This window comes from Xyrauchen texanus, chromosome 28 (assembly GCF_025860055.1).
Source record: "Xyrauchen texanus isolate HMW12.3.18 chromosome 28, RBS_HiC_50CHRs, whole genome shotgun sequence".
NCBI classification, from domain to species: Eukaryota; Metazoa; Chordata; class Actinopteri; order Cypriniformes; family Catostomidae; genus Xyrauchen; species Xyrauchen texanus.
Window position 1 is genome coordinate 41,368,969 of NC_068303.1, and position 22,871 is coordinate 41,391,839.

The 22,871-nt window shown below is 41.5% G+C and overlaps 1 protein-coding gene across 1 annotated transcript; it reads left to right on the plus strand.

Annotated features, from left to right (window-relative positions):
- Window positions 1–312: 312 nt before the first annotated feature.
- On the plus strand, window positions 313–22,724 carry slc35a1 (solute carrier family 35 member A1). The gene is made up of 8 exons (XM_052095930.1): window positions 313–468; window positions 651–828; window positions 914–1,073; window positions 3,349–3,501; window positions 10,021–10,087; window positions 10,173–10,349; window positions 10,576–10,710; window positions 21,290–22,724. Exons 1-8 carry the CDS (start codon window positions 459–461, stop codon window positions 21,418–21,420), a joined length of 1,011 nt encoding a protein of 336 aa, XP_051951890.1. The 5' UTR covers window positions 313–458; the 3' UTR covers window positions 21,421–22,724.
- Window positions 22,725–22,871: the final 147 nt, after the last annotated feature.

The following is a 22,871-nucleotide window of genomic DNA, read 5'->3' on the forward strand; positions in this document are numbered from 1 at the left end:
TAATTTGAAGCTGCCATTTAAAAACATGGTTGCTGTTGAGTTGCTAAATAAGGACTACAACTACCACAAGCCTGTGAGTGTATGTGCCTGATGAAACGGAAAACAGTTGTAGTCCTTATGTAGCCACTTGGATGCAACAGTTTTGGGGTAATACAGAAAAAACGTCAAAGTATCGTCTTGTATTTGACCACAGACTTTATTTTACTCATAGATTCAAACTGCATTATATAAACCACATAGGAAATCCTGAATGACCCATAGCTCGAAAGTGTTCATCATGTTCCGGGTTTGAAGACTGCGGCATGTACAGACTTTTATTTTGAAACGTTCTCCCGGGAGTGTCCGTGTGTCTCTCGGAAGGTTCGTTCCTCTGAGAAACAGATATGCGGACAGTCGTCACGAGCAGAAGATTGATCATCGATTAGTATTTGTATTATTGAACCCACACAAACGCAATCATGGCGAACGGTAAGTGAGATTTACTGGGGCTTACAATAACGAACTGTGATTTGTTTTGGACCAAAAAGACAATACAAAGCTACAAAATATGAATAATGAATATTGCTTATATTTAATATAATAGTTGGAAAGGTAGTATATTAAAAGACATGTAAATGAATGAATATGTGCTGTTGTTGGTCTTGTCTTAGAGTCAGTTGGTGTGCTATTCAAGCTGTACTGCTTGACTGTGATGACTCTGATTGCTGCCACATACACCGTGGCTCTGAGGTACACCAGGACCGTGACCTCTGACCTCTACTTCTCCACCACTGCAGTGTGCATCACTGAGGTCATCAAACTGCTGCTCAGTCTGGTGATGCTGCTCAGGTGAGCCCACATCAACAGTCTGGTCAGGGAAAGACACCAGTGTTGTGTGATTGTCATGAGTGTTGTTGTCGTCATGGTGATGCAGGGAAGCAGGTGACCTGGGCAGGTGTAAAACAGTGCTGGTCAACCACATTTTCAGAAGTCCAAAGGAACTGCTCAAGCTGAGTGTACCATCTGTGGTATATGCCATCCAGAACAACATGGCCTTCATAGCCTTGAGCAACCTGGACGCTGCTGTCTATCAGGTATTAAACCACTGAACGATGCTTAACACTCAAAGACCCAGAGTTATTGGGTTATTGGGGAGAGGATAATGCTTGAAAGTTGTTTATGAAGCCACTGTTTATGCATATTTTGTTTTGGGTTGTAATTTGGAGAAGAAAAAAAAACATTGCACAATTGCAACACTGGGCATTTAGGGTGGCAGAGTTTCATCTACTATTGGACTATTGATATTGATGATATATTTGCTGGTATAATCAAAATAACAACAAACACTCATCTCTATGCGATGTAGTGTATTTAATATGTACCATTACTATATGTTAATGACAGAACTGCACAGAAAACACAAATGTCTCCATTGTGTGAATATAGAAAACCTTTGAGCACTAATGCACAATGCTTATTTCTGCTACGCTTCCACAAATAGTCTCACATTTATAAAAGTTTATATTTTTGGGAAATGTAAACATCATTAAATCAGTGAAAATGTTGGGAATTAAGAAAAAAATGTCAAATTCTTGAAAAATGTAATCTATCTTTTTTGTGTATACTCTGATAGTTAATAAGCCTTTTTTTCTGCAAAACTTGTCACTTGTTATATGTAGTTTTTACCCACAATTCATGAATATTATGTATTATTTATTGCTTTAAGCAAACTTTGCATTTGTGCTATGCTGGGTCTCGGACTGTTAACCTCCTGAGACTCCCGATTCCCCTTTTTGATTTGTAACTAGTAGCACTTAAATAAAACTAAATCTAGAGCAAATAGTTTTCCTATAAATGTATGTCCTCATATGTGGACAGCGGGACTAAGTTATGAAATTTTTAATAATATTAAATTATAGAAAGTCTTTTTTCTTTAATCAAATAGTTTATTATGTGTCCAGGAGTGTTGATTATTCATGTTTTTGAGATGTTACAGACATTACAGTATTATCATTATTAATTATTGAAAGTAATGACCAGCATCATTCAATCACTGTCAACCATGTTCAAATAAAGTGATCCATTATAAATGGTGAATGTATGTACTGATGATCATTGTCCCATGTGTGTCAAACATGTTGAGTGATCCAAACATCATCTGCAGCTGAAACTGAACTTTTGATCAGATTTTGGGAGTGAACGCACTTAACTGCATAGAGAGATATAGGATGCTCCCTTGCACCCTATTTAGTGCATGACTTAACCTCCAGTGTGCTGTCTGTCTGCACTGGTCTCAGAACAGTTATAGAGAGCTATAGGATGCTCCCTTGCTCCCTATTTAGTGAATGACTTGACCTCCAGTGTGCGGTCTGTCTGCACTGGTCTCAGAACAGTTAGAAATGCATCTTATTTTCATCATAACTCCATATAAAGTCTCTGAAAGACACATTTATCAGTTTTTGATGCATCCATTGATTCTCATTGATTCTCATTATGATAATGTTCTGTGAATGTTGGATATTTGAACTGAAGCTGAACATACAGTCCACATACGTGTTCATTGTTTAACAGCGTGCCGTTTTGTGATAAATCACTCAAATTAAATAAATGGCATATCGGATGAAACTAGAGACTCTAATCTTTTGAATCAAACTGGTTTCAATGTAAAACTGAATTTGGTTTCTTACCAGATGTAGATTTGTTGGTGTTTCTCTCAAAGACAAACTCAGCTGCGATCAATGTCATGTTGTTTATCACATGACTGCGTCGAAAGTTTAACCCTTTACAGACAGCAAAGAGTCTGCTGAACTGAGATCAGTTGGTTTAAATTAAAATGATGCGTTATCTACAGCTAACAGGGTTACACAAGGTTATTTATGTAATATGTATCTGTATGTAGCTTACATGTATGTTTCAAAAGTCTAAATCCACTTGTGAAAATTAATGACAAATTATATTATCAACATAACAGTTGGAGTGAACAGTTTAATTGAGCAATGAAAATTAATTTCAGAGTTTGTTTTGTCCTCCTTCAGTTTTAATAAACAGCATGCACTCACAGGTATCTCAGTGAGTATTGCCGCTCCCCCTCCCCCTTTTGAAGACTCTGCCCCATTTGTTGGTCTGCAGGTATACCTACTTGGAGAGACTTCATATGAATAAAATATTTACTCCTCTTTTCGTTATGGTTGCGTGCCAGTGCTTAACCCTCCTTGTGCCAATGCTGGCAGATGAGCCTAAGTCGCCGACCTCTGTTATAAACAAAACTTTATAACAAAGTACTACAAGATTAAAAATGAAAACTTACTGGAGAAAGTTTAATACTATGTATAGCTCTAGCAGTCATATGTCTGTCTATCTGTCTGTCAGGTGACGTATCAGTTAAAGATCCCCTGTACAGCTCTGTGTACAGTGCTGATGCTGAACCGTTCTCTAAGCAGACTGCAGTGGTTCTCAGTCTTCATGCTGTGTGGAGGAGTGACACTGGTGCAGTGGACACCACCAGAATCCACTAAAGTTCAGGTACATCCACCTGTTATCTAACCATCCACTACAGAAATGACACGGCTCTCTTGCATTTGGGTATTTCTTACATTTTGGGAACTTCTTGAAAGTAAAGTCGGGTACATGAATCACAGGAGATTTATGTTGTTTTTGTGTCATTTCCAGCACATCTCAAATTCTCTGATATGTTTAATAGAATTCTGTGACTGAAATGACATTTTTAACTCCACACAGAAAGGCCCTGGGTGAGTCAGGACTCGAACCAGGGACCTTCTTGCTGTGAGGCGACAGTGCTACTCACTGGGCCATGAAATAAATGAAAGTTTCACTTAGATAGATTTTGGAACTGTAGTGAATCAGCTCTATATTCTTCCACCATTAGGTAGCGAATCAGCTCTATGAAATATTAATAATCAATCATAACTTGTTATAATCAATTATGAATATTTGGATCAGTTAATCGGGTTAACTTGATGTAGCTACATTAACATTACAACCAAATACTCGGTTCATCCCGTAAACACTCAATTTTGGTTATTAATTAATTAATTAATAGAAATGTACATTTCCGGGGCAAGGGAAATGTCTTTCTTACTAAGTATTAAGAGCAAGTAGTCAAAATCTATGATTAGTGACTTTAGATATGAGCTTGAGACACAGACAACTTTACATGTGACATGAACAAGACTTTATTAACTAGACTAAACATTTAAACTACTCTAACATACATATACATACATTCATACAGTTTACCAAGGGAAAGAGGGCTGAAGCAGAATACAGGAAGGCAAGAAGTTATAGCATTGTTTGAAGTTCAGCAGATCAACAGCCTGAGCAAACCATCATATTAGTTCTGACACGCCCTTTTTAGAAAGGGGTTAAGGATACTTAACGTATCAAATAATGAGACTAAGTTTGATACTTGCATGTCCCATTTGAATTAAACTGTCCTGATGCAATTTGTTGAGGCTCCAGTTGATCTTTGATGATGTTGTCTTGATGAGAGAGAACCAGTGAGAGTCAGAGACAAGGCCGGAGCCTGGCACACGCTTGGGAGTCCTTGGGGCCTTCTAGTTTGGCATCATTCAGCGAGAGAGTGAGAGAGCACAAGGCTCAGAGAACCAGAAAGCAAGAGATAAGCGACAAGAGAAGGGAGAGAGAGAGCTAAGAGGAAAAAGAGGGGGCGAGGAAGTGGGCGCAGCAATTTTATACCCTCAGGAAACAGGTCCCACCTCTCATTGGCTCGACCAATAAGAAGGGTTTGAGTTCTAGGCGGGAATTTGGTTTATTGCTCTTTGTTGTAAAATTGCCCATTGCATGTGCAAGAAAGAAAATAGGAAATGTACTTGTAATACTAATATGTTGTTGTTATCGACATATCATGTACACAGTCATTTCAATCTTCAAAATACCAAGTTATAGAGACCAAATATGCCACACATATGATTTTGGTTAACCATAGTATGCAAAGTCTGAAACATTAACCCATTAGTTTGCAAGAAAACATAGATCAAGCACATTTAAGGGAAAATGTGAGATGGCACATTAGATACATGTCAATATTTATCACATGGATATATAGAATATATATATAGGATTAACAGGGTTCATTTCTCTTTCTCAGTAAGTGAGAGTTGGCCATCTCTGCACATTCCTTTGGAGGTCGTAAAATTCTCCTTCCATTGGGACAGGAGAATGATTCCTTTGTCAAGGCTAATTTGCATGTTTATGACCGGGTTTATGACAGTAAGAGATTTTGGGCTGAATGACTCAAAAGATAGTAAAACATAGCGTAATATCATTCTACAGAGATCCTATATTCGAATTCAGCTCGGACAAATTGTAAGGTTTAATTTGATACCAAGAAACATGTGTTTAGTACACTTAGAAAGGGAATATACACTGAGGCTATTAAATATGAGGCCTCAGAGTTTAAAACACACAACGAAACAGTTCTAACGAGTTTGATATACCTCAGAAATACACAACATACAGGGATTACACGTATTTCATTAGCAATATGCAGTTCTGTGTTTAACTGAAAAACACACACACACACATTTTTACGTTCAAAGTTTCCCCCTTCCTGTCCACACGATAAGCACGTGGTGAGCATGCGGATGTCACATGCGGTTCTCTGTCAATAGTTCATTGTCTCTTTGTCAATACATTTATTGTGCTTGTGGAGACTGGTTGGCGCTATTTCAGTAATTAGGGGAGTTTTTAACAGTAAGTTCTTGTTTGTTCGTGAATCTGTTAAGGCCACTGATCCTCCGCCATACCTTACAGTCCCCCTTTTTCGCCAGGTGGTGTCCCTGTTGGAGACATCATCGGACGACAATCATCACAATGGCGGATGGCAGGTGAATCATGAGGGTTTTGTAGCAGGTGGTTGTTCCACGGTGGGTGATGTAGACAGTAGCCACATCCAGGTCTCTGCAGCAGGTGCAGAGGCAGCAGGTGCCTTGACAGTGTGTCACCTGTCATTATGAAGTCAGTTCGTTTGAGGCAGGTGCTTGTTTGTGGCTGCAGGGAGTGGTTATGGGCATTGTGTAGTGTGGAGAGAGTTTCAGACTGACCTAGTACTGGTAGCAAAAGGGCAGCAGGTGGCCGTTCAGCCCTTGGTTCGGCACCTAGTCACCAGGTGTCTGAAGTCTGCAGTGTTACTCTGCTCTGGCAGCAGTGCTGACTTGAGCTTGCCTGAGTGGTGTTGGGCAAGAGTCAGAGGTTTGTTCTTCCCAGTACTCCTCAGGGGAGTTCTGTTCCAGGAGCTCTTTTGCTAGTGCTAGCAGCTCTTGTAACTCAGTAACAGGCGTTTCTAGCTGTCTTTGTGCAGCCTCTGTTTGGCACCTGTTTGAAAGGTGTACAGGAGGATGTTGTTGTAGACTGCTGTGGGACGTCCTGTGGTGTTTGCTGGGTGAGGCCTTGTGTTTGTTAAAGGCCTTCTGTGTCAGGTCACGCAGTTGTTGGATAGGCATTGTGTGGGGGCAGGCCATAATGCCTAAATGGTGACTTACCATAGGATGGAGGTTTCGGAGGAAAAGGCACTTGAAGCTGGTGTCCTCCTCCATCCCAGGTTTGTTGCGAGCTCCGAAGTAAGCTCGTCTGAGTCTGTGGTAGTAAACATAGGGAGTTTCGTGCCGACCCTGTTTGGTGTCTAGGGCAGCGATCAGTCCGTTGTTAGACTCTGAGAATTCCCTTATGATGGCTTGTTTCAGCTGCTGGTAGTTAGACTGGATGTTTTCTGGCTGTCGAGCCAGAAAGCGTCGCAACTCTGGGCTGGACGTGATCCAGATCAGATGGAGTCTTATCTTGATGGTTCACACTCATCAAAGACTGCAGGTGAAAGTCAATGTCTCGCAGGTAAGCGTGGACGTCGTGGTCTCCTGCAAGCTCTGGTGTAAATGCAGGGATATGTCTGGCCATTCGGTTGAGGTCTTTGAGTGTCGCTACACGTGTCGTTTCAAGATTCGTCTTAATCAATCCTTTTCCTTCCGCGGCTGCAGAAGCTTTAAGGAAACTGTCCGATGACGTGTTAAGCAGAGGGGTTTGTCTCCCCCCTTTGTAAATCTGTGCTTGGCTGGGGAGGTTTCTCTGCTGATTGCAAGTGGGGGAGTGAGATGTCTCTCCTGCTGTGGTTCCTTTTGCAGCAGGTAAGAGTGTCTCAGTTCTCGTTGGACCATGTCAAGTTCATCTTTGGTGTTTTCCAGCTGCTGAGTCAGCACTTTAACTTCAGCTCTGGACACATTCAGTTGACCTTCACAGGCCATGATTCTGGCATCTTTGTCCAAGAGTTCAGAATTTGCTGTTTTTAACAGTGAATCTTTGTGAAAAAGTACCTTTTCCAGGTGCTCTCTGGCTGTCTTTTCCAACTGCTCTTGTTGTTTAGCAGCTGTCAGAGCCGTTTGAAGTCTGTGGATTACCTCCTGTGACTCCCTTCTGCCAGGGTCCTTGTGTCTGTCCTGAGCCCCCATCTCTAGCTGGTCTATGCGGCTTTTAGCATGTGTCAGCTCCGTTTGGGACTCAGTGATCTGGCGTTTGAGGTTGTTTACCTCCTGTTTCAAACCTGTGAGGTTGTGGGCCAGGACGATAACCTCAGTCAGATATTTGTGCTCATAACTCTGGTTTGAGTCGTCTGTCATTAGTTCTTTTCCCTCGTTTTCCAGTTGCTTTTTGTTCTGTTGCTGAAGGTCGTCAGCAGCCATGGATAAAAGGGTGTTCCTCAAAACACCTAGCCAGTCCTTTTGGCCTGCCATCTGGGCAGTTAGGCTGAGCATCTGCAACATTTTGGCACACTTCTGGTGAGAGTAAGGGCAAGAGACTAATGCAAGATCAAACAGAATTTGGAGCTAAAGGCAAAGTGAGACAGCAAGGTGTATAATGTACAGCTAGGTTTTGCTAGGTGTGGTTAACAATTGAAATGTGTTCCTGATTATTACTATCTTAGCTGCAAATAGCAGGGTGCTCAGATTTGTGTGGATCTGAGTGGCTTTGCTAAAAGAGCGTAAGCCTAGATTTAATAAATGACTTAAGATGTTTCTTTGGGTCAAATTATTTATCAGCACTTACTGATAGCATACAACAGGCTTGATCTTTGAACACATGAAGAGGAGAAAGAAAGAGGAAGAAAAGAGCTTTCCTATTAGATTGTGTCTATTAGTGGTGCTCAAAATTATGCCATAGAAATCGTCTAGATTACTAGTGTAGCTGGCTCATAAAATTTAAGCAACTTGTTGCAAATAAACACAAAATCGAGAAGAAAAGTATGTCTAGTTACTTTTGCAGTTTTATGGGGAAATAAAACCACACTAGACCAAGAGGGTTAAATGGGAAAATGAATAGCTGACTTCTATTATTAGTAAAAATAATAAAAAGACTTGAAGAAGTGATTAAAATAGCAGAATAACCTTGTATTGGGAATAATCAATAGCACTTATGATCAACAATTAGATTTGCTTTGGACATCATTCTATAGTTGGTCACAGCTGTTACGTGTTCAAGACCACACAATGTGTTTGTCCCTCTATAAAGTTTAGTCAACGTGCCATTGAAAGTTCCCAATAACTATAAAAATTATTCTCTATCTAAACAGTTTACATGTAATTAAGTTTTTAGATTTAATTAACAAAGTAACTGCAAATTTAGCTGAACAGCGTTCAGTAAGGGATGCACCTGAAAGGTGCAGGTGAAGTTAGATGAGAAGAATTCAAGTTAAGGAAAGAGAAAGTGAAAATTCAGAAACCAGAAATGGGGTTAAAGGAAAATGGTTTAGATCACTTCACTCTGCATGCACACAAGCTGTAGATAAAGGCTTCATGTAAATTATGCTAGCAGCTAACTGTTGAAGCTATTAGTTAGCTTAGCCTAAGCTAAGGGGCTGCTAAGTTGGGTTAGCTTAGCCACCTAGGCTGGTTTGTTTACAAAATGGCGTCGGAAGGAAACACATGTGCTATCTGGAGTGAGCACTTCCTGTGACAAGTCGTTGTCGTGGGAACCAATGCACTTCAGAGTTTCAGTGAGTGAAACACAGTTTTGATCACCAGGAAGCTAAGCCTTTTAGATGCACAGATAAAGTTTAGATGAAGGACATCAATCTAACTATAATTTGTAAGGCCTTTATACTGTGAAAAGGGGAGCATCGCCCAAATCTACATTTATATAACACTGTACTGAGATTTCTTCATCAGAAACAGGTTAAGCAATCAATTCTGGTACAGTTTACATGCCGCTGAGCTGAGATTCCTTCATCAAAACAGACTTACACTTTAATACTGAAATTAGGGTTTCTTCGCTAAAATCATATTACTCGTACACTGATACCTTTTGAAAATATGCTTAAATGTGTTAAGACTCTTTCAATTACAGTAGAGATGTCAATTCAAGCCATCACTTTATCCGCATCCAAACAAGCCAGGAACTAGTGAAGCAAATGCCGTTTCGCATGTCGTGTCCTATTCTGACCGGAATTATTCAATGCACACTTTTAGGTTGACAGTGGTTCAAGCTCATAACCTTTGTTTAATCATGCCCGCATTCTCCACCATTATGTAGCGAATCAGCTCTATATTCTTCCACCATTAGGTAGCGAATCAGCTCTATGAAATATTCATAATTGATTATAACAAGTTATGATTGATTATTAATATTTCATAGAGCTGATTCGCTACCTAATGGTGGAAGAATATAGAGCTGATTCGCTACAGAACTGACACAATGGAGAACTAACCCTTCTGTTAACCAGTGCCAATAATCTCCAAATATTTCTTTAACCTGACCAATATATCGATCTGTAACAGCTGTACATTATAATGTTTTGATGTGTCTTATTTCACTTAAAGTGTGTTTGATTATATATTGGAGCTACAGTGTGAACTACTTGGTTTTAAAACAACAGACACAACAATATAAATGGATAATGTCGGCCATAATATCGGTTATCGGACACAACACAAAAATAACAACAGTGTCCATATCTGTGTGTCACTTCTGTTATTGTTTTACCTGTGGCTGAATAAAAGCACTCTTATTGTGATTTAGGTGGAGCAGAACCCGTTCCTGGGCTTTGTGGCGATTGCCATCGCGGTTCTTTGCTCTGGGTTTGCAGGTATGATATTATCCGTGAGCTGATTCGATATTCAGTATTTGTATTACTGATAAGTCACATGAAAGACCCTTTTTCTTTGGAATAGGTGTGTATTTTGAGAAGGTTCTGAAGAGTTCGGACACATCTCTGTGGGTCAGAAACATTCAGATGTACCTGTCAGGTATACTGGTGACCCTCATAGGTGTTTACATGACAGACGGGACCAAAGTGTTGGAGAAAGGCTTCTTCTACGGATACACATCTTGGGTCTGCTTTGTAATCTGTGAGTTACCTTTGTGTCTTCTGAAGTGACGTTTATTTCAAACACTGTCACTGTCGTGATGTAAATGTAGAAGTTTCTGCTCCCTGAGGGTGAATGCAGTCAAATGGGCCACACCTGTTGACATGCTACTGAAAACTATTTATTCTTTATCATTACAAGGGAAACCTCTGAAATGACTTTGATTTTGTTAACTTGTCTAACAGGTTTATTTGTTTTCTGGTTGTAGTTTTGGCGAGTGTGGGAGGATTGTACACGTCAGTGGTGGTGAAATACACTGATAACATCATGAAGGGCTTCTCTGCAGCCGCTGCTATCGTGCTGTCCACCGTGGCCTCTGTCATTCTCTTCGGCCTGCAGATCAGTGAGTCCATTTCTAATTGGGTTACAGTCGCCTCGCTCGTGGATTTAGGGATCTCCACTGCTAACATAATGGTTTAAGCCATCATCCTAAACAGGAGTGACCCCTGAACCACAAAAAGTTCTTACAATCTTACCAACAAGTAATGCTGTTTATTCTTGGTTGCCAGTCAAGTCAAGTGGTTTTTATTGTCATTTCAACCATATACAGTTAGTACAGTACACAGCAAAACGAGACAACGTTCCTCCAGGACCATGGTGCTACATAAAAACAACAAAGGACCAACACAGGACCACATGAGACAACACAACGAAATAAAATACCTATATAAAATACCTATATATACCTATATAAAGTGCACGTGCAAACATGTGCAAAAAGTACAGGACAGTACAACAAATTTCTGACAATGAACAGGACAATAGACAGTGCAGCGCCGACCAGTACTCAGTAGTGCAAAAAGATGACAGTTTCTAAAAATGTAAACATAACATACTGTCAAGCGTTTTCTTTGACTGTGCGTTTCCCCACGCTTGAAGGAGATAGGTTCTCACTATTTGAAGTTACTAAACTGGATTCCACTCAATGATTAGGCCTTGTGAATTACTTCCATCCATTTATTATAGAATTCATGTAGGTAAAAAACCTTCAAAAACATAATCATACATAGTGTTAATCACAAGGAAACCCAATAAAGTGCATAAGTTAGCAGGTTTAACATCTTTGCGCAGCACTACAAATACATCAGTACCTTAAGTTAACAAACCATTTAAAACATGAACATTCCACCAAACCTAAATATATTGCACAAAGGTTGGTAAATATTACACATTAAATTAAAGATGGTAAGTATTATAAAGCTCAATAACAATAAATTACATCCGTAATTTATCCTACATTATAAGGTACAAAATAAATGCATTAATAGCTTTTACACATTTGCATGATTTAAATTGACTGGACTTTAACCACAAAGGCCATGAATTAACCTATGCTTTTAACCATATTTATAAATTAATTGCCATTTTAATAACTAAACAAACTATATGAAATTACATAGTCAAATCACTTGAGTTAATATTTCTATTTATCAAATGGGTTTAAGCAGTATTCCATATGATTTGGACAGCTGTTAAATATTTCAAACACAGTTACCAAATCAAACCAGACACTAAGTAGATTAATTTAAATATACACGAATAGGCATATTTTAACACACTACACCAATAAACACCATATATTAAAAATATGCTACTTAAGAACAATGACGCGATTAACAAAGCTTCATTGAACGCTATATTCACACGCTGATAACAGTAATTAGCAAGCATTTCAAAGTTCAGTGTTTTTCAACCAGCAGAGCTTCAAGCTTACCGGCTGTCACTTCAGAGTTCTTTGGCGAGTACACGATCCCGCACAGTGTTCAAAACAGACATCAAGCTCTAATACTCGAGCCAGCGCTGCTGTCTACCATAGCGTCAGCTTCCAGTACACACAAACAATAGCAACGGTGCGTTGCCTTATCCGGTCTGGGTACGCGCAACTTATTGCGGATTGGCTTCACCTGGTACTAATGAGGGAATGCGGGGTGACGGGCGGTTTGCCGCAACACCTCCCACTCGATCTTTCATAGTCCTTTCTGAAGATCGCACAGCTTGGCAACCGTGCCATCTGCAGCCTTTACGCTTTCTCCATCTGCTCTTCAACTGGGAGAAGAACAACAAGGCGTCTAACGTCCCTGTGCAGCACAGTACCTTGACAGACCCTCTTCCTATCACAAGATGTAGATTCTTTGACCGTTGACTTCTGGACAGGGACACAATGGTTTGGAGAAACTCTAACATTTACGTCCCTTACGATGCCCTTTGGATCAGAGTTTACACTGATGACTCTTCCGAGCTTAAACTGCCCCCTTAGTGCATTTTGATCACATAGCCAGACGATGTCTCCAACGGCAACATTCCTCTCTGCTGTATGCCACTTGTTCCTCACAAACAGATTTGGACCAGCAAGTTGGCTCCAGGATCTCCAAAAGCAATTGACTTGAGATTGTATCTCTCGCAGCCTTTTATAGGGGTAGCTAGCAAAGTCAAATGTCCTGTAGTCCCCTGTCTGTGTGGCTCGACCAAGCAGTAGTGTGTTTGGCGTGACATATTGTATGCAGCCCTCCTGGCACTGAACTCTTGCATCAATGGGACGTTCGTTTGCAAGATTGGCTGCCAGTTGAAGTGCTGTTAAGAACTCGCTAAAAGTGAGGTCTGACACTTTTCCAAGACTCCGGAGAGCTCTCTTTGTAATACGTACTGCAGCTTCCGCAGCTCCATTCCGATGTGGTGAATCGGCTGGATGCACTTTCCAGGCAAACTGTGTTCCATTCTTAACTGCATACTCCTCCAAGGCTGCTTTATCTTGATTTTCCAGGAAACCATACAGATCCTTCAGTACAGGTTTTGCACCAATGAAATTGGTTCTTGGGTCTGACCAGACCTTTCGGGGATGACCTCTGAGTGCAGTAAACCTCTGGTATGCCAATAGGAAGCTCTCTGTAGATAGAGTATTAGCCAGCTCTGCATGAATAGCTCTACTTGCCATACAGCAGAAGACAGCTCCCCAAACTTTCATTGACGCTCTTCTCTTGACATCGTCCTTTACTTGGTAAGGTCCGAACAGATCAATGGCGGTGAACTCAAATGGTGCGGCAGGTCTCGTTCTCTCTTCAGGTAGTTTCCCCATTACTTGTTGACATGCTCTAGCTTTTGCTTTTTTGCAGGAGACGCATCGGTCAACGACTCTTTGAGCAACTCTTCTTCCTCTCAAAACCCATGCTTTCATTCTCATCCTCAGCACGGTGCCCGCCACTCCATCATGTCCCTCATCATGAGCTTCACGAGCCAACAAGGTTGCAATCCAGGCATCAAAAGGCAAGAGGGGAACAGCTTTGAAGGCCTCATGAAAGCCTTGAACTCTGCCACCACACACCAAAAGTCCAGTTGCCCTGTCTCTGTAGACAACCAGTCAATCTATTGTGGTGTTTGAGAAGATCACACCTTCTTGAACTGCTAGGCAGAGGTCCCTGAATGCATCTACTCTTTCTTGGAGAGTGATAATACCAGCTGATGATACCGCCTCCCACTTTAGTTTGTCCATTGTTTTGACTTGAAGGAACTTCTTTGCAGCTCTCCAAACCAATGCCACAGTCTTGATCAGCCGTGTTAGGTTACCGAATCTCTTCACATCAATTAACTTTTGAACCGTTCTTCCACTAGGTGGTCTACTTGCCTCCATCCGGGTTGAACTCTGGTTTTCTTCCGGCTCTTGTTTCTTTAGCTGAGCTCTGGTAAGTGCAGCGACAAACACTTTCTTTTGGATCTTGGTGATGTTTTCTCTGGCTGCAACAGCAATATCTTTAGCAGATTTAATTGGCCACTCATTTACTGGTAGACTGAGGAACTTTGGACCTGACTGCCACTCAGAGTCTTCATCCAAATCTTTAGGGCCAGCCCCTCTCGTGATGATGTCTGCAATATTCATTGGCCCTGGAACCCACCACCAATCCTGGACGTTAGTGCTGCTTTGAATTTCTCCAATTCGATTTGCAAAGAAGGTTTGGTAACCATAGCTTTCACGCTGTATTGCTCCTAAGATGGTCTGGCTGTCAACAAGATGGTACCATTTTCCAATTTGGATCCTGCAATGCCTTTGGAAGTATTTCTTTAATCGGGCAGCAAAGACAGCTCCACACACCTCCGCTTTTACGGCATCGCCCTTGTGGTCGAGGGGCGTCAGTTTGGCCTTGGATTCGACGAGCCTCACGTTAATGCCTTGACTGCAGCTCCAACACAGATACAACACTGCTCCATATGCATGTTCACTGCCATCAGAGAAGGTGACGCCAAAGGGTTCAGCAGTAGCATCTGGGGGCATCAGGGGTCTGACAAATTTTACTTGTCCCAGCTCAGCATACTCTTCCAGAAGCTTGATTGCATCCTCCCGGAGCCCTTCCGATAAAGCTGCATCCCAGGTATTCTCGGTTAGGCCATAGTTAACTTTTGCCTCTTGAAAGGCTCTTCGCACCAGAATTGCACCTTTTTGCTTTGCAGGTGCCACCAAACCTAGTGGATCATACAGCCCTGAGACTTGACTCAGAAGTTCTCTTCTGGTGAGTGGATTTGGAGCTTGAGATCTCACCTGCTCCTTTGACAAATCTTGGCCAAGTCTCATTTTCCTCTTCTTTTTTGAGAAGTTTACAGCAATCATGACATGGAGCTTGTCATCTTGTACCGTGTATCCAAGGCCAAGGGCTTTATTGTCATCTTCTGCCAGCTGATTTGGTAAGATCATGGTCTGTAGCTCGCTCTCCTTATCTCTGGACTCTTTCCTCCCACTTTGATCGGAGTATACCCAGGGCTTCATGTGGAATCCGCCAACTTTTAGGATCTGCTCAACATTTGACGTGATGACTTTCAGTTGACCCATGCTGTTGTGGGAAGTTAGGATGTCATCGACATAAGCATCTTCTTGCAACACACGTTGCTCTTCCTTGAGGTGACTGAATATGGGTAGGTTTGCAGTCTCTCGCATGGCCAGTTGAGCAATGCATCCTGCTGGTTTGTCTCCAATGTTTACTCTTGTTATGGCATATTCTTCCATTTCATCTCCTCCAGAATCACGCCAGAGGAATCTGTGCAGATGGACTTCTTGGTCTTCCAGCCAGACAGAGTTATACATTTTCCGTATGTCGCCCAAGGCAGCGAAAACTCCAGCTCGGAACCTCAACAGGACAGCACGAATGGGGTTTAGCACGTCGGGACCTTTGAACAGCAGGTCATTCAAGCTCAAGCCTCTAAACTTTTGGCTGCTGTTCCAGACGAGCCTCACTGGGGTTGTGACCGAGTGAGGATTTGGAGCAATTAGGTGACTGATGTACCACACTGGTCCGGTCCAGCTCTTAATCACCTCATTTGACAACTTTACTGCAGCTTTGCGATGGACCATGTCATGCACTTGCGCTGCGTAGGCCACTTTCCATCCAGGTTCCTTTGCCAGCTGTTTTTCTGTCCTGAGGAATGTTGCTTCAACAGCCCTTCTGTTGTTTGGCAGGGAAACTGGATCCTCTTTCCATGGATATTTAGCATGCCAGTGTGGTTCCTCACAATGTTCATCTCCATTCACATATGTTAAGCCATTTTTCACAATTTCTGCCTCTCTTTCTTCAGCGAGAGTCATTTCCTTGCCCCCTGGTTGGCAATTACCGCAGCGGCAACCACCACACTTGGGCTCACAAGCTGCTCCAATGCTGTCCCACTTCCACCATTCCAGGAAGTCTCGCTTGAGGGCTGCAGTGCTAGATTGAGCGGCAGGATACACGGGAGACTGATGAGAAGCTGGACTCTTACAGGTGAATTCTTCGTACTTAACTGCTGCAGTCCTCATTGAGCGTGCAAAATGAGTTTTTGACATATGTGCAGTTACAGCAAGCTCTTCAAAAAGGTCAGGGTGACTACCTCCAATAGTTTTCCCCAGTGGGCCCTCCCAGAGGACAAGGTCTCCAACTGCACAAATCTTCTGGGGCACCAGCTGTCCTTCCTTATGGCTTATCAGGAGTTGGATTTCTTTGGGTCTTACCAGCTCATGCAGTGGAACGTCAGGGAATATTCTTTGCAGCTTCTTGGCTGTCACATGCCAATGGATCTCTGCAATACTGTCGAGTCCATAACACACTAACTGGTGTGACTTAAGAGTGCCTCGGGAGGTGCTAACTCTGATCTTCAGCAGGTACCGCTTGGTTTCAACTGATACCTTCATCCCGCCGACTCCATGGACCACCAGAGTGACGTCTTCGCTTCGAAGGTTTAATTCATTTGCAGCTTTATGAGTTATATAGTTTGTATCTGAGGCCAGGTCAATCAAGGCTCCAACTTTTTGTCCAGCATTGGCCGTTACCTGTTGTAGCATCATGATAACTGGAAATTCTTGCAAACCACTTTCTGCTAGTAGCCCCTGCTCACTTGCCCCGGAGTTGAAGGTCCTGGCTGCTGAATTGCAGAATGCATCTCGACACTGCTGAGCCAACTCAGGTAACAACTTGGAGAGGAACTCCTCCTGAGACTCTGTGCACTTTCCACCTCCCACCGAACCAGGTTTTGTTCTTCTCTGGGGTGTACTTCTAGTTTCAGCATATGGACACAGGTAATAATGGTGCTCTGGGGTTTGTTTGTCTTTGCATTCCACATTTCTGCACAAGTAAGTGGTTTTGCAGTAGGAGCCTCCATCATGGATTTCCAGACATCTCTTGCATGCTCCGAGCCTCCTCACCACATTCTCTCTCTCTGAAGATTTCAGGGTCCTAAATTTCTTGCAGAAGTACAGCTTCTTCCTGTGTTTGCCGTCTCCACAGACAATACAACCTGCTGGGTCACTGCTCAATTTGGTGGCTCTTGTTCTGGCATGCCTTGGCTCAGACCTACTCTCCTTCCTACTGGGCTCATCTTCTCTTAACTGCTCCAGCTGCTCATATATTGCCTCCTGGCCTTTAAGAAATTCGAGGAGCTTGTCGAATCGAGTTTGTGGTACAACAGCATTTTTCTCATCAGTAATATAAACCAGCCATTCCTTCTTCAGTGACTCCGGGAGTTTGCTCTCAATGGATTTTGTCACCAAGGGATTCTTCATGGCGCCGGTGTCTCCAAGCTCACCTAGGTCGTACAGGGCTTTCTCAATCATTTGAATCAGCTCCACTATTTTCCTGGCTTGGTGACCTCTTACTGGCGGCATTGCTTGCAACTCCTCCACAATTTCCAAGGCAATAGCAGCTCTATTCCCAAAGCGATTCTCCAGGACACGGAATATTTCTTCTGCTGTATTATAGGCTGTAAGTCGAAACTCTCTGGCCACTTTATCATCGAGACTGTCCAGCAGCTGAAATTTCTTCACCTCTTTTGATCCGGTTGGTTCGCCTTGCTTCTGAAGAGCTTCCCACTCCTTCCTCCAGCGATGAAATTCACGTTTACTTCCAACAAACTTGGGAAGGGAAGTAGGCTTCAACTTGATGGCTGGCCTTGGAAAACTATGGGCTGTAACAGCTCTCTCAGAAACCTGCTCGATTTTTGCCTGAATAAATTCAGCCTTTCTGGAAACCAGCTTTGGGAGACAAACCTCAAGCTCCCTCAGACGGTTTTTAAAGTCTTTTTGCTCAACTGAAGGTGCCCAACGATTCCACTGGACATGCGCTTCTCTTGCAGCTTTAACCAAACCTCCCAGGTGGCTCAGCATGAAGTCATATGCTTCCAGATTCGCACAAGGTTGAGCAGAAAAGACCCGGTCACACTCCGCCTCTGCCACTTGAAAAGCCAGGGACATTTGGGGGTCCCCAAAACTAGCCCAGAGAGTCTTCAAAATTAGATCTTTACTCTCCTTCAATCTCTGGTCACATTCTCTTGCCGTCTTCTCTAGGTCAGCCTTTTGTTGCAACCTTAATGCTGGCACGTCCTCTGCATCCATCTCAGCCTCAACCTCTGCGATCAAAGCAGCCTCCACATCCTCATTTGCTTCCATGACTTTCATGGCTTGTAATGAAAGATTTTTGAAGCTTTCTCTTAGCTCTTCCTCACACATGTCCATATGGGTCCTAGAAACGGAATTGACGAGCCGAGAAAAGAGTCTTTTTGCGCTGGTTCTTTCAGCTTTAAGCTGCTCCAATGACTTTGTCTCTGCCATATCCTCTGGTTGGAACAACGGAATAATTTGCACACTTTGGGATGACGCTACGGCAGTTTACCTTTCTTCTTCCAGGCCTCCAGGTGAGTTTCAAGGTCCTCCAATCCTGCAGGCGGTTTTTTACTGTCAGCATTTTCTTTGACTGTGCATTTCCCCACGCTTGAAGGAGATAGGTTCTCACTATTTGAAGTTACTAAACTGGATTCCACTCAATGATTAGGCCTTGTGAATTACTTCCATCCATTTATTATAGAATTCATGTAGGTAAAAAACCTTCAAAAACATAATCATACATAGTGTTAATCACAAGGAAACCCAATAAAGTGCATAAGTTAGCAGGTTTAACATCTTTAGCAGCACTACAAATACATCAGTACCTTAAGTTAACAAACCATTTAAAACATGAACATTCCACCAAACCTAAATATATTGCACAAAGGTTGGTAAATATTACACATTAAATTAAAGATGGTAAGTATTATAAAGCTCAATAACAATAAATTACATCCGTAATTTATCCTACATTATAAGGTACAAAATAAATGCATTAATAGCTTTTACACATTTGCATGATTTAAATTGACTGGACTTTAACCACAAAGGCCATGAATTAACCTATGCTTTTAACCATATTTATAAATTAATTGCCATTTTAATAACTAAACAAACTATATGAAATTACATAGTCAAATCACTTGAGTTAATATTTCTATTTATCAAATGGGTTTAAGCAGTATTCCATATGATTTGGACAGCTGTTAAATATTTCAAACACAGTTACCAAATCAAACCAGACACTAAGTAGATTAATTTAAATATACACGAATAGGCATATTTTAACACACTACACCAATAAACACCATATATTAAAAATATGCTACTTAAGAACAATGACGCGATTAACAAAGCTTCATTGAACGCTATATTCACACGCTGATAACAGTAATTAGCAAGCATTTCAAAGTTCAGTGTTTTTCAACCAGCAGAGCTTCAAGCTTACCGGCTGTCACTTCAGAGTTCTTTGGCGAGTACACGATCCCGCACAGTGTTCAAAACAGACATCAAGCTCTAATACTCGAGCCAGCGCTGCTGTCTACCATAGCGTCAGCTTCCAGTACACACAAACAATAGCAACGGTGCGTTGCCTTATCCGGTCTGGGTACGCGCAACTTATTGCGGATTGGCTTCACCTGGTACTAATGAGGGAATGCGGGGTGACGGGCGGTTTGCCGCAACACATACTATGAGATAATGTTCTATGCACATAGCAGTTATTGAGGTAGCAGACAGTTATAAAGTGACAGTAATTAAAGTGCAACTCAGGACACGTGTGTGTCAAACCAGTCTCTGAGTATTGAGGAGTCTGATGGCTTGGGGGAAACTGTGGAAACATGTGTAGCCTATTAAGAAAACTTGAATTAGTCTATTGTATAATGCGCCAGTATAATTAACAGTAATTCCAGTGAAAACCTTGAGAGAAAAAGAAGCCAGTTCTCTTTGCACATTTCTTCCCACATTGTATCTGGACTTCAGTTGTGATAGTTCACGCATCCAACTCAGTCAACTTAAATAATATTAGTCTTATTACTAAATACTAGAGTTTTATTACACAAGAGTCATATTTTTCATTTGTAATTTCTTAACTTTAAAACCCATGGTTTTTGGCCTAAAACTCCAGAAGTTTCTTTTAGGGTTGACAACTGTCCCGTATTAGTCGGAATGTCCCATTTTTGGCTCGAAATAAAGATGTCCTGTGGGTCCATTGAGTGTGTGACACAATGAAGTGCACATGGATACTGTATACATTAAACAAACAAAACTAGAGACTTTGAATAAAATGAGTCATATGGAGTACTTTAATGGTGCTTTTAAAATTCTTAAATGTCTTTTTTTTGGAGCTTGGCAGTAACAATCATGACTTCTTACCACATACCATTCATACCACAGCATCTGATTTGGATCTGGCTCGTCGGACTGATACCAGATCCATCTAAAAACGTCCGTATCGAAGCCGAGACCAATCTAGGTATTGGATCCATGCTTCCATAGTTGTGAAGTGATTACCTGGGATGTTGGTGGTGTAGTGTTTAAAACTCAGATGTGGTAACCAGAAGGTTGCTGGTTCAATATTTGCAAAAGATTATTATCTAATTATTGTGCTCTGGATCAAGTCATAATTACCTGTGACGGAAATTACAGGGCAAAATTCAAGCGAGCGAAATACGGTCATTTTAATGGGAATCCATGCGATCGTAAATTTGACATGATGGACTTCCGGTGGTGATTAATTTCCCCTCAGGGATTTCGCGTGAAATATAAGTTAGGTGAACTTAAGCAGGCAAATTCGTCTTGTTCAGCAATTGCTTGACTTGACTGATCACTGTGTGGGTGGTGCTTTGTACATTTACACTGAATATTCACAATGGACCAGGAAATCATTTTAGTAGTGAGTTTCTTTTTAACTTCACTTAACCAGAGTATGAGGTACATAAAAAAAAAAAAAAGAGGCTGCTTGGCTATTAGTTTGTTTCTGCTTTCACACACGCTCAATGTTCGCCCATGTCTCTTTCACCTGCGGAATGTTGCCGTGCAAACGTAAATGTTACTGTGGCTTTAAGCCCAGGTTACTCCAAGAAGACTGAACATGTAATAATAGTGCAATAGTCCTACTGGTCTGGAAAATCAGGCTCATTTTGCACATTATCAACAACTAGTGTTCATATGACATGATGAAATAGACAAAATACAAAGGACATTTGTGTCAAAATTATGTCTAAAAAACTGACATATTAGGAATTGTAAAATATGTATGCAGTTTGGTGTCTGTTTGAGATGTTATATTCATTTGACTGTTTTCTCTTTGCAGCTACGACTTTCATCACAGGAGGCATGTTGGTGTGTGTGTCCATTTACCTGTACGGTCTGCCGAAACAAGACACCACCAAAGTGCAGAAAGCTGATGCAGACACCACAAAACAGAAACTCCTTGCAATCTGACCAGCGAATCATGGGAAACAGAGACTGATGAGCTGCCAGCGTCGGCACTTGCCAAGCGCCTGAGCGACTCCAGTATTCATGCTCCGAGTTTACATCTTTGAACTAGACGCAAACAGATGATCGCTCGTCACTGTTGGCCATTAAGCGCTAACACTAGACCACACAGAGGGGAGGGGTATGGGTAGTTTTTTTTTTTTAATCTGTCATTCTTTATCTCTGTAACACTCTTAATGCCAAAACGAATACTGGATGTACATATGAGACCCAATTGCATATCTTGTTTATCTTTTATTTTTTCAATTGTTCTTAATTATTTACATGAGGTGAACGTTAAGACAATCCTACGCATCTGGGGAGCCATGCTTGTAAAATAACTTCCATTTAATTACAATGCAATGCAAAAGATGGCTCCCCAAGGTTAGTGTACACCTCTTTATTGAGGACAGTCTCTGTATGGTGCATTGACATTGCATCCGCTGACATGATTAAATGTATATTTATAGTGGACACTTTCTGAATTTGAAAGTTGTGTTAATTCAAGGTCTCTGCAGTTAAACAACAGAATGATGAAGCTTCTCAACTGGCAGGTCACTGATCAGAGGTCTGTCTCATGAAGACTGTTTGGGTGGCTACCCTGTGAACTTTTAAGTTTTCAGTCTCAAGGCGCCAGGTTGGTTTTTTAAACTTTGGTGTAGCAGCTGTTTTTTCTCTTACTGTGTAAATGTTAAAATTTTCATAATGTTCTCTTGATCTTCAGTTGAGGTGTAAATCACACAGAATGTTATGCGAGAACTCTCTCTGAGCTTCACATTCTGGCTGTTGGTATCAAATGTTGAATTCATGTGCGTTCAGGGTTAATCATGAACTCTGATGTTTATAGTGAGTGTCTTGAGGTCACTGAACCTCATCTAAACCGGGTTGGTTCGATTTGATTTTGTCAACCTGAAACTTTACTTTGAGGCTCTGGGTTTGTTCAACAGGCCTCAGTTGTGATTGCAGACAGCAGTGACAAATGCAGATTATAAAAAGCTACTAACCATCTAATCTTGCATTGTAAAGATACAGTCAATTAAAAAGGCTAATAAACTTTTAAAGGGAAGGAAAAATGCAATTTTTTTGTGTAGTTGACGTCAATGTCTGTGTCCAATCAAAGTCTATGACAAAAAATCATTTTAATATGGTTTGAATCAAAGATAAACCTGGTTTGTGTTGACTGCAATGAGTTTGATTAGTGGCTTGAAAGTGAAGTGAAGGGTTATATGAAGGTATGCTCTGCCATACTAACCTGACTGTTAGTGAGGGCATCGTATGGTTCTGGCACTATTAGCGATATTATTAATAACATATATTTCTTCACTAGGACCATTTCATACATGCAGAAAATGCCATGCCAAAACTTTACGTGTATTGGTCTTTTTTGGGCATACAGTGGCTCTTAGTGTTTTTATAGC

Bases quoted from the DNA above. Each gene is read 5' to 3' on its own strand.
- slc35a1 (XM_052095930.1), top strand. The intron at 3,502-10,020 runs GTACATCCACCT...ATTGTGATTTAG, and splicing joins CAGAATCCACTAAAGTTCAG to GTGGAGCAGAACCCGTTCCT. The intron at 10,088-10,172 runs GTATGATATTAT...TCTTTGGAATAG, and splicing joins TCTTTGCTCTGGGTTTGCAG to GTGTGTATTTTGAGAAGGTT.